This window comes from Onychomys torridus, chromosome 3 (genome assembly GCF_903995425.1).
Source record: "Onychomys torridus chromosome 3, mOncTor1.1, whole genome shotgun sequence".
Lineage (NCBI taxonomy): Eukaryota > Metazoa > Chordata > Mammalia > Rodentia > Cricetidae > Onychomys > Onychomys torridus.
The window spans coordinates 160,232,396-160,245,231 of NC_050445.1; the positions used below are offsets into that span (position 1 = coordinate 160,232,396).

At 38.2% G+C, this 12,836-nt stretch overlaps 1 protein-coding gene across 4 annotated transcripts in view; it reads right to left on the reverse strand.

Annotated features, from left to right (window-relative positions):
* The window catches only part of Ipo8 (importin 8), a 72,839-nt gene that overhangs the window by 56,495 nt on the left and 3,508 nt on the right, over positions 1 to 12,836 (reverse strand). For 3 of the 4 annotated variants that reach the window (XM_036181192.1, XM_036181193.1, XM_036181191.1), the window contains exons 2-5: positions 9,758 to 9,839; positions 5,716 to 5,872; positions 1,729 to 1,887; positions 284 to 440 (exon numbers count right to left, since the gene is read on the reverse strand). In XM_036181192.1, coding sequence (XP_036037085.1) covers positions 284 to 440; positions 1,729 to 1,887; positions 5,716 to 5,872; positions 9,758 to 9,839 — 555 coding nt within the window. The remainder of the gene's footprint in view (positions 1 to 283; positions 441 to 1,728; positions 1,888 to 5,715; positions 5,873 to 9,757; positions 9,840 to 12,836) is intronic. The other variant, XM_036181194.1, reaches the window with a different exon arrangement.

Here is a 12,836-nt window from a genome sequence, read left to right on the forward strand (position 1 = left end):
TTGGAACATTTTGCACAGGTTCGTGGGGTGGGGTGTGTGGAGTGTGTGTGTGTGTGTGTGTGTGTGTGTGTATGTGTGAATCTGTTTTTGATACATTCCTGTTCCTTGTGTTTATTCTACCACTGCCTTATTGACTATCTTAAAAGAAGTTCCTAAGTTTGAAAAGAGAAAGAAAAAAAAAGTTGTTTAAAGAAAAAAAAAATACGTGATTCTAAATCATAACACTTCTACAGAGCAAACACAGATATGAAGCTCTTTGTCTGTCTTCTGAAGTAGAACTGACCTGAACGAGTGCGTAGAAGATTTTCAGAATCTGTTTCTGCAGCAACACAGAGTAATAGGAGGCATCAGGAAGTAGCTGCAGAATTTGCTGCTGAATTCGAGGCAAAAATATCTGCATGGCTGCCAGAAGAGGCTCTCTTTCCTCTGCTTTCTTATATCTAAGCAAAGACAGAATAAAGAAAGTGATGACTTCTCTCCTTCCCAATGAGCTATAAACAATGATTAACCACATGATACCAGAAACACCCAAAATGTGGGCTTAAATTTTCTTTGTAGTTGCTACAACAAAGTTGGAAGGAACTTTGAAAGAATAAAGCCTTGGTTCAAGCAGACACAAAATCTTCCTTAAAAGGTTTGGACTAGTTTAAAAGTTTAAAACTGAACACCAGCAATCCCAGCTCTTGGGAGATCAAGTCAGAAGGATCATGATTTCAAGGCCAGCCTGAACTTATAAAGCAAAACCTGTCTCAAAATGCCAAGAGCTGGAAATGTGACTCATGTAAAAGGCCTTGGATTGGTTTGCTGTGTTATCAATGAAAAAAGAAGGAAGGAAGAGAGGGAGAGGAGGAGACGAAAGAAAGAGAAAGAAGGGGAGAGAGAGGAATAAAGAAAGAGAAAGGAAGAAAGAAGAAAAGAAAGAAAAGTCCAAGACTATCTAGTAGTTTTATTTGGGAAGTTTTCTAGTATTTAAGTTCATGCTCATCAAACCATAATTCATTCTATAAAATGAAAGCTGATCTACTAGCTTAAACATCATATTGTATAGCAAATAACATAGAGAAAATTTTTCTCATATCATCCTACATTTGAGAGTGAACGTACTTTATAAGCCTGGGTGCTCTCTGATCACTTCTAGTGCTGGCAATTTAAAAGATTTTCTAAATAGAAATCCTATAAAACTGTCTGAACTATCATCTTCAAGAAGGAAAACTACCTGGGCTATAATCTCAGCACTCAGGAAGCTGAGGCACGAGGATGGCTGTAAGTTCAAGGCCAGCTTGAGCTACCAAGTAATACCCTGTCTCAAAACAAAGGAAAACTACAGGATTGCACATATAAAAGTAGTACTCATCTTAAAACCCAAGAAATATAATTAACTGCCATCCAAGTCTTGTACCTCAACAGTAACTTTCAAGCAAACATCCCAATGAACTTTTACATTTTCTACCTTTCTTGCTAGAAATGTATCTGATTTCTGTATCTGAGGTATATCTGTAGCAGCAGCTGAAAGAAGTATGTTATACCACATAGTATGTCACTCAAAAATCAGCAGTGTACACTGGAAAACCTGAGTGCCACTGAGCAATTGCAGCTCAGTGTAAGAACACATTAACCGTGTTTGATTTAGCATTTCCCACAGTGATCTGATTTTGCTGAACCCCACAAAAGACCGCTCTATGAACCTGATTCCACAGGACTCTCTTTGGCCAGTAGAAACAAACTTACTCATAGGTCTTCACCAGCTGATACAAGCATAGCAAACTGCCAAGCCAACTCCCACTGTTTGGAGACTGCAAGTAGTAGTCTATCTTGTCGACCACCGCAGGCCAATGACCAGGAAAATCATGTTTAATGATGACTCGGAGACACATTGTTAACTGGACTCTGTAAGGTGGGAAAGAAAATACCCAAATGCAAGCAGTGAAGAGTATCATCCACGAAAGAACTACAATATTAAACTCTCTAACTCTCTTTACCTTTGTCATACACCTCCAGTCAGGCACCGTTGAGCATGGGTAACATTGAGAAATGTGTCATTAGTAAGTTCTAATTTGTGTAAAGACCAGAGTATACCTTTATAATGTAAGATGTTCATCTAGTTGCATCTAAGGGGATGTAATCACATGGGACACTACTGTATATATTGTTAACCTCTGCAGCAAAAGACTGTATATATGTGGGGTTTGAGGAAAAGTGATTTTATTAAAAAACCTTCTCAGTGGCTCAATCTACTGAAAATAAACAGAATGGGGGAACTCCTCAATATATGAAAACTTCATCTTATCCTAAAGACTTTTTTTAATGAACTTAAAAATAAATTCAAGGGCTGTCAAGATGGCTTGGCAGTTAAGAGCACTAGCTGCTCTTCAAGAAGTCCTGAGTTCAAATCCCAGCAAACACATGGTGGCTCACAACCATCCATAATAGGATCTGATACCCTCTTCTGGCATGTAGGTATACATGCAGAGCACTCATTACATAAAATATAAATTAGATAAATAGATAGATTCAAAGATTGTCAAAAAACTTCAAAGTATACAGCAAATCTATCTCAAATCTGTAAAAATTGTTAATTATTTTGTATTTGGGTCTTCATATCCAGAAAGAGCAGCAAGCATGTATAGGGTCCTGGGTTTGATTTATAGTGTGCACACACACACACACACACACACACACACACACACACAGAGAGAGAGAGAGAGAGAGACAGAGACAGAGACAGAGACAGAGAACACAGAGAGAAGGAATAACAAGTTAGATATAGATTATGTATACATATTAGATACATACATACATACATACAAAACACAAATATATACAGAGAGATATGCAAACACATAGATGATAGATAGACAGGCAGGCACACAAATACAGATATATAGTCATATACACATATATCTACCAAATGGGCAAGCCTAGAACTGGTGTGTGCTTCATTTGTAAAGCATCTTTCTAAGTATAAGGTGTATGTATACATACACACATCTATCAAATGGATAAACATAGTTCTCATCATTTAAAAGACAGTATGATATATTGTACCAGTGAAAACACGGACTAATTTTGTACTTTGAATAAAACAAATATGGGTTTGCTAGGGCATTTCTGAAAAGGGGAAAGCTAGGAACCACTGCCAAAGAAATAAGTGGAAAAAAAAAAAAAGCCACCAAAGAAATAAAACAGAAAGAGAGGAGTACCTTCCCCATTTAGCAAAAAGATGCAAGATGCTATCCCACAGCACTTGGTGAAGGCATCACTTCTTCAGTGGGATCTCATCTGTGATTAAGATTGAAAAGAAAATAAAGGGGAAACAAAAAATATCTCTTCTACAAATTACCACTGTTATTACCAAGTATGTCCACATGAGGTTATTTTGATTAGAAAATTAACCTGACAAAATTAGGATTCCAAATTGTAGTTTTTGGTGGGCTGTTTACTTGTGAGGTTTTGGGCAGCCCAGACTGATCTCCAATGTAGTATGTAGCTAAAGATGACCTTAAACTTCTAATCTTCCTGCTTCTACATTCCAAGAACTAGGATCCACACATGGATCACTACCCCATACTATACTACACCATTGTATGCAGCACTGGAAATGAACCCAAGGTCTCATGCTAGGAAAGCACTGTACCAACTGAACTACATCCTCAGTCCTAGGAGTCCAAATTGTAAAAAAAATAAATAAATAAACAATAAACTAGTGTTCAATTGAATACCCAATAACTTAGATCCATAAAACAGGAAAAACTTGCCAGGCAGTGGTGGTGCACACCTGTAATCCCAGCACTCGGGAGGCAGAGCCAGGTGGATCTCTGTAAGTTCGAGGCCAGCCTGGTCTACAGAGCTAGTCCAGGACAGGCTCCAAAGCTACAGAGAAACCCTGTCTCAAAAAAACAAAAAAACAGGAAAAACTTAAACAGCATATTGTATCTTCCTTATGGAACCAAATCACTTTTCTCTGCAATACTTTTAAGCAAAATCAGACAATAAGAAGTGTCTTCAGGAGTCTATAGGACATGGGAAGAGCAAAGCCAGAGTCTGTCTCAGAATAAACAGGGATCCCGTCTACTACCAGCAGCTTTTCCTTTATACAACACTGAAAAAAAGTATTGCTAAAACTTGTCCTTTTTTAAGATTTCATCTTGAGATAAGCCTCATGGTCTATTTCTCACTCCAAGCCAAGCACAAGACTTGGCAGGAGAAGCTACTCCCATGTGTTACTGTAGAACCACTGGGAGATTCAGGAGATCAGGAAACAAGCATCTTCACGGATGAACAAACAATGGATTTGAGAGGTTCCTGGAACACAATTGGCATGTGGGCAACCAGTGAGAATAAGGACATCTTTCTTCAGTGCATACACTTGTGTTTTCCTAGATAAGAAAAATAACTACACAATTCAACACTTGTTCTTCCTGTTACCGCCTCCCTCAAATTTCCTTTCTTTTCCTGTTTTCATCATAATTGCACTTAATATATGATATTAAACAATCTCACCCCCACCACTGTTTCATCTGTTGCCCCTCCCCTCCATTTGCAAATAAAACTTCATTACTAGATAATATGTTGAAGTACATTTGTTTCTATTTTAAGATTGCAAAATGTTTGACTCCACAGCTATGCTGTCCAATACATGGAACCAAAAACTTATTTCCTGGGCTACATATGTAGCTCAGTTCATAAAAACTTGTCCAGAACGCATGAGGTCCTAGGTTTAAGCTCCGACTCCACATATATCCATCATAGTGGTATACACCTGTAGTTGGAGTGTTTCTCTCCAGCCCCTGCCAAGCCCTATTAGTCCAACAACCCATTTATAAAATAAACATACAGACACTCATATTATTTAAACTGTTTGGCCATTAGCTCAGGCCTACCATTGTCTAGCTCTTACTTTTATAATTAGCTCATTTTTATTAATCTATAGTTAGATATAAAACCTTAGACTCACAAATATAAAATAGATAGGATATCTTCTTTAATATTGTATCTGTAATTCTTGCTTGACAATTGTTCTGTTATATGTAATTTTCTATGTAAAACTTAAAACCTTCCTTTAAAAAAAAAAAAAGAAAAGGGGAAGTGCTGTGGGATGTTCTGTATGTCAAATGTGTTGCTCTGATTGGTTAAAATAAATAAAGTGCTGATTGGCCAGTAGCCAGGCAGGAAGGATAGGGTAGGCAGGAGAAGAAGAGAATTCTGGGAAGTGAAGGCTGGGGCAGGGGAGACTGCCAGCCACTGCCATGACAAGATGTAAGGTACTGGTAAGCCACGAGCCACATGTCAAAGTATAGATTAATAGAAATGGGCTAAATATAAGAGTAAGAGCTAGACAATGGTAGGCCTGAGCTAATGGCCAAGCAGTTTAAATAATATAAATGTCTGTATGATTATTTTATACATGGGTTGTGGGACTGCGGGGGCTTGGTGGCACCTGGAGAGAAGCTCTCCAACTACATACACCTGTAATCCCAGCACTTAAGAATGGAGACAGGAGGCCTAGAAGTTCTATGTCATCACTGGTCACATAGTATACTCAAGACCAGCCTGAGATACAAGAGACCTGTCTCAAAAAAAAAAAAAAAAAAAAAAAAAAAGAAAAGAAAAGAAAATACACACACACACACAAACAAAGCTGAAGATTACACTCAACAGTCAGTCCCAGCCAAGGCCAACTGCCTCCTCAAATCACACAGACAGGGCACGGCCTACCTCACCAGATCCGGAGACCGAATTATCCCCTCCACAATGTTGTCTCGTATTTGCTGTCGGTCATTCTCGTGGATATTGAACGGAAATATTGCTTCTCCTGGTGGAGGCTCCCTGTCTGGCCAGTACTGTGTTATCATGTTCTTCAGATAGATGGCAGCTGAGTTTAAGAGAAACAGATGTGGGGTTGGAGATTTAGCTCAGTGGTAGAGCACTTGCCTAGCAAGCACAAGGCCCTGGGTTCAATCCTCTGCTCCAAAAAAAAAAAAAAAAAAAAAGAAAAGGAAAAAGAAACAGATGTGTTGGAATCAAGAAGACCACTTCAACTCAATCTCATGGAGCTGATGCAATGCCCAACAGAGATGGAAAACCTTACAGGCACAAAAAGCCAACTTGGGAAGAGGAGATGGGAAGAATTCAAAGACTTTCATATGAGAGTCAAAGCAGGAACACTGCACCAAAGCTGGAGGACATCCTTAACTGATACAGAAATGACCTGGAAATCATACACACGTTTTCAGACAGAGCACAACCACAGTGACATTGGAAAATTGTGGTGGAATAATCTTATTGTACACTGTGAATATGTGTCACTAAGATTGGTTTAATAAAAAGCTGAATGGCCAACAGCTAGGCAGGATTTCTAGGCATAGAGAATGCTGGGAAGAAAAAGGGAAGAGTTGTGAGAAGAGGCCAGGGATACAGAGCAAGCAGCACGGGCTTTACAAAGTAAAAGTAATCAAACCACATAAAAGAATGTAGATTAAAAGATATGGGTTATTTAAGTTATAAAACCTAGTTAGAAACAAGCCTGCATTATCAGCCAAGCTTTCATAATAAATAAGAAGTCATCATGTCATTTACTTGGGAGCTGGCTGGCAGAACAGAAAAGTCCACCTACAAGAAATTTCCCTTTTCTCAAACCTAACGATAAGCTGCTGTCTGCTGCTGATCCTGTCCCCTGCCACCCTGCACTGTCATTCAGAAGTATCTGTGTTCTTTCAGCATTGTTAATTTTCATTTAATCCTCTGAGATATTATTTGTAATTCATAAGGAAATAGACATCTACTTTCAAATATGCTTGGAAAATCTCAAGAAATCTGTATCTATGTCTATCAAAATACATAAATCAATTACTCTGTTTCTATTCTTTTTCTATTTCTATTAAACAAAAACAACATTTGGAAGAATTATCTGAATTACTGCTGTAAGATTTGTTTGTTTGAAGTTTTTTTAACAAGTATGTTTGTGGTATGTGCATGTATGTGTGTTGGCACATGTGAGGAGGGGGATTGTGCATGCATGTGTATAAATGTAGAGGCCTAAAGTTTCTTCCTTGATCACTCTCCAACTTATTTATTAAGGCAGGGATTCTAAATGGATCTGGAGGTCACCAACTTTGGGCTAATCTAGCTAATCATCTTGCCCTAGGATACCATCTCTGCCTTTCAAGTGATGGGGTTACAGAAGGCCACCACATGTAGCTGGCTTTGTTTTGTTTTGTTTTGTTTTGTTTTGTTTTGTTTTGTTTTGTTTTATTTTGTTTTGTTTTTTCAAGTCAGGGTTCCTTTGTGTAGTTTTAGAGCCTTTCCTGGAACTCACTCTGTAGATCAGGCTGGCCTCAAACTCAGAGATCTGCCTGGCTCTGCCTCCCAAGTGCTGGGATTAAAGATGTGCGCCACCACCACCTGGCTATGTAGCTGGCTTTTACATAGGTTTTGGGGATCAGAACTTGGATCCTCACACTTGCAGGTCAAGCATTTTATCCACCAAGCTATCTTCCCAGAACAGAAACTGGACACGGTAATGTCCACCTCTAATCCCCCACACATAAGGAGTCTGAGACAGAAAGATGACTTCAAATCTGAGGCCAATCTGAGCTACATAATCAATTTAAGACTAGCCTGGATTACAGTGTGAGATCTTGTCTCAAAGAGAAAAAAGAAAAAGGAAGGAATATGAAGCTTTCTAAACTTTCCTTTTCGACACTTAGTATAAACACATATTCTCAAATGTGCATGAGGCCAGACACATTTCTGAAGAACACCTCAGGTTTTCCCTCAACTTTCTCACTCCCCTCTCCCCTCTCCCCAAACTAAAGTTTCTTCCACTCCAATTTTAATGTAAATTAAAAGGATGCTAAAAGCATTTCACGGTTGAAAATACAACATGTTCTGTATTGGTTGAAATGTGACAGAAATTTAATTAAATTATGAACTTGATATCCTATAAGTCCCCTTTCATATATTTTGATGCACCTATGATTTCAATGTGTTTCAAAGTGAAAATAAAAACTACAGCATTCTAAGTATGCATATATGTGGGATTATGCATACGTGCTAAAGGACTTTTTAATTTAAACCAGATTATGAACTAAGTATCTCATTTATTCCAGCGCAATTATTATATTCTATAATGTGATTGGGTAAGAGTAATCATGAAATAATAGAAAAAGCTCAACACAGTAGTACATGCCTATAATCCCAGAACTTGGGAGGCTGAGACCAAACGACCATGAATTCAAAACCAATCTAGACTACATGTAGGGGATAAGGAGGGAAGATATCACATCATGGAATTGCAGATCCCACAGACATAAAAATAAATTTCATGTTTAAGACAAAAAGTCTAATTCCTGGCACTATTTTAAAAAATAGGAAGAAAGAAAGGAAGGTGGGCAAAGAAAAGTCCTGCTCCCCTTTCAAATATCATGCAATGTACTACATCTGTGACTTAACATAATTGCTGCTAGAATTCAGATACATAAATCTGCAGCCTTAATATAGGTGACCTAAGGCAATAACACTACTGGTCATAAGAAATTAGAAAGATGAATTATTTTAATTGGGAAATTAAAATGGAAAACAGCAATGTTAGTGAGACAAGGGACTGGCAGATGACAGCACAGAGATTAAAATAACAACAAAACAACAAAACTAGGGTAGATGTGAGAACTCAGTACCTACTGCTAACTTTCCAAGAGAAAAGGAAATATTTTTATGCCTTAGAAGCATTTCTTGCTAATTTTTCAAGGGATTTTTGATATTTATTTTTTAATTATATTTTTCATTGCTTGAATGTTCCATACATTTAGATAATTAATACAGTACATTCTCTGAATTTGCGAAATGCAATGCACTAGATATTGCAAATGTAATTCTCACCTGATAATTGTTCTTATTGTATATAGTTTTACTGTGTTAGTGTTAAAACCTTTCCTTTTTATTTAGACAAAAAGGGGAAAATGTGGAATAATCTTTTTGTACACTGTGAAGGTGTGTCACTTTGACTGGTTTAATAAAAAGCTGAATGGTCAATGGCTAGGCAGGATTTCCAGGCACAGAGGACACCAAGAAGAAGGGCAGAGATGCCAGAAAACAAAGAGGAAACATGGCATGGGCAGTACAGAATAAAGGTAACCAAGCCACAGAAAAGGATGTAGATTAAAAGATATGGGTTAATTTAAGTTATAAGAGCTAGTTAGAAACAAGCCTAAGCTATGGGTCGAGCTTTCACAATTCATCGTAAGTCTCCATGTCATTATTAGGGAGCTGATGGTCTCCGATGAAAAAAATTTGACAACAGATAATGTATACTGATCATATCCATCTGCCACTACCTCCCTTCAACTCCCCTAGTGACGGCTATGGTATCTCCCTCCCATCTTCATGTCCTTTTTATTTTTTGCTGTTATTATTAATAGCCCCAAGTCAAATTAGTGATGCCCTATGAACATGGGTGTGTGGTCATCCACAAGGCGTGAGCAACTTACCAGCAGCCACATCCCCAAAGGAGAATGACTCTATCCTTTCACAGCCATCAACTGCCAACAGCTTTTCCAAGAGGGGTGGGGCTTTCCAGGGTCGTCCCTGGATCTATCCTGGAACTTTGACTGTCAGGATCTTGTACAGGTCTTTTTTTTTTTCTTAGGTTTTTTTTATTATTATTATTAATTAATTTTTTTCATTGTACAGGTCTTGTAAAGTACATTCTAACTATTAAGAATTAAAGTAGAACTCTCATTGACTTGAAAAGGCAACTTACCTGCCTGACGCACTGGGAATTCCACATGGTCAGAGACTATGATCCGAAGCAAGCTGGGGGCAAAATTAATAATCTTGTAGGACTGAAATTACAAAGAAATGCTTTGTAAAAACAAGGCACTCTGAATAGCTACTAGAACCATTACAGAATACATTACTGTCCAAATGAAAGAAAAACTGTAAACCATTAGAAAAATTCTGAGGTAAAATGAAAATATTTTTAAGTGGGGAAAAAATTCTTATAACTAATAAATAAAAATGTGAATACTTTTATGTTTGACATATATTCCCAAACACTCTCCACAAAGTATTCTAGGTAGCTCTCTAACACCTGCACATGAGTGTTCATTCACCTAATACAAGAACCTTTGAAACTTTAAAATCTTATTACTCTTTTAAATGATACCTGTTACTCAAGGTCCTTTTTGTTGACCATTCATTTCTTCTACAAATTTCTAACACCCTTTATCCTTTGAAAAGAGATATATTTCATTTTTTACTAATCAATTCTAAGAGCTACTAATGGATTTACAATCTCAACCTTTTATTTGGCCTCTGTGGTATTGATCATCACCTTGACAATATCTAAAATCCCCTCTGAGGCAACAAGCCTCTGGACATGTCTGTAAAGGAATCTGTAGTTGAGTTAACTGAGATGTGTGTGTCTGTGTGTGCCCATGTGGAGGTCAGAAGAAAACTGGTGGAGTCTATTCTCTCCTTCCATCTTTACATGAGTTCTAGGGATCAACCTCTGGTCACCAGGCTTGGAAGGCAAACACTTTTACCTACTAAACCCTCTTGCCAATGCTCTTTGTTGTTTTTAACAAAATACCAATCATTCAATTTTACCAATAAAGACCCAAGCCAGATGTTGGGATGAAAACCTGCTAGCTCAGAGAAAATATCCAGCTGACCTTTCTCCTCAGCCAAAATCTCAGAAACCTCTCTCAAAACAACTCTTTAAACTGAATGTCCCTTCCTTCTAGTTCCTGTGCACTTCTCAGTCTGTCCTCCTGACTCCCTCCTACTCTCCACGTTTTTTCTTAATAATCCTATGTTTACTTCCTGTCAACTGGTTGCTTGCTCTCTCTCTTGGCTTTAGGTTGATTTTATTTAATCCTGTTTACAATATTCAAGCAGAAAGCTTCCTGGATGAAAGGTGTGTGCTAGGGCTGAGCCACACCACAACTAGAAAATAGGTTTTTCCAGTAAATAACGCAATCTCAGGGTTCCCATTGTGATTAAATATCCTGCAACAGCTCTTAATTGCTAATCTATCTCTCCAGGCCCCACTCAATTTTTTTAAAATCACTTTTCCAACTGGGCATGGTGGTATACACTTTAATCCCAGCACTCATGAGGCAGAGGCAGGTAGATCTCTGTGAGTTCTAGGCAAGCCTGGTCTAGAAACAGAGTTCCAGACCAGAGAGGGCTACTCTAATTAAAAAACAAAAACAAAAAACAGTAAATTCTTTTTTATCCATAATTGAAACCACAAAAATGTTAAAGTAGTTTTTTTTAAAGCAGGTATGGGAAACTGGAGGGGTGGTACAAGAGCACTTGCTGCTCTTCCAGAGGACCCAAGCTCAGTCACCAATATCCACATCAAGTGGCTCACAAAGACCCCTAAGTCCAACTCCAGGGTATCCAAGACTCTCTTCTGGCCTCCTCAGGTGCGTGAGCATGCACGCGCATGCGCGCGCACACACACACAGCATACACATAAATAAAATAAATGTTTAAAAACAGGGGCTTTGGAGAGAGCTCAGAAGTTGAGCATCTACCCCTCTTTCAAAGGATCTAAGTTCAAGTCCCAGCATGTCTGTCAAGCCACTCACAGGTGCCTGTAACTCCAACTCCACGGCTTCTAGTGACTCTGGCCTCCACAGGCACCTGCATATACCCACATACATAAACAGGATTTTTTTAAAGAATAAACATATTAAAATTAAATAAAAGTAGATTTGTTAGCCTGGGCTACATGAGATCCTGTCAAATACACAGATGTGGTGACTGGAGGAATGGCTCAGCCATTGAGAGGCTTGCTGCCCTTGAAGAGCACCTGAGTTCAGTTCCCCGAACCCACATTAGGTGGCTCATAAATGCCTGTAACTCAAGCTCCAGGAGATCTGATGACTCTGGCCTCCACAGCCTGCATTCATGTGTACATAACCACACACATTATTTATGTATATGTAGTCGTAGTCTTATATATATGAATATATAGTTTTGCTGGGTATGGCAGCACATACCTTTAATCCTGGAACTTGGAGACAGAGGCAGGTGGATCTCTTTGAGTTTAAGGCCAAGTTGATCTATATAGGAAGTTCCAGACCAGCCAGAGCTACAAAGTGAGACCTGGTCTCAAAAAAAAAAAAAAAAAAAAAAATAGCATTTGTTTGGTTTTTTTTGTTTGTTTGTTTTGGTTTGTTTTTGTTTTTTCAAGACAGGGTTTCACTGTGTAGCCCTGGCTGTCCTGGAACTCTCTCTGTAAACCAAGCTGGTCTCAAACTCACAGAGATCCAGGCCTCTGCCTCCTGAATGCTGGGATTAAAGGCATGTGCCACCACACCCAGCTTAACTCCAGTTTTTATGGGGGAAATTTTAATATGGATTTAACTCAGTCTTCTACAACTTCAACATATATATTATAAAAATAATTTAGGTTTATAGCTTTTTAAATAGTGAAAGATTTTATAAATCAAAAATAAACACATAGTTTACTGTAATCATAAAAATTGACTTCAGTTCTTTAAAACTCTTATATAGGCAAAATAACCTGCACACTTAAACTAATGCTACTTATTAAACTGTGGTCATTGTACACATTTTGGAACTCCTGTTTTGTAACTGTTGGCCAATTTAGGGAACTTCTAAAACTCTGACTTCTTCGATGATTTGACCTATGTTAATTTGGCAAGCCTTAAACTTCAGGGCAAAAGCAGATACACTCCTTGAGACTTCCCTCACAAATAATCCCCCATCATTGTTCCTCTTTGGGCTTCAAGTTTCTAACAAATAATATGATTCACTTCTCAATGACTTCGTGGGTATATTTGCTTTGTATCTGTGAAGCTTTC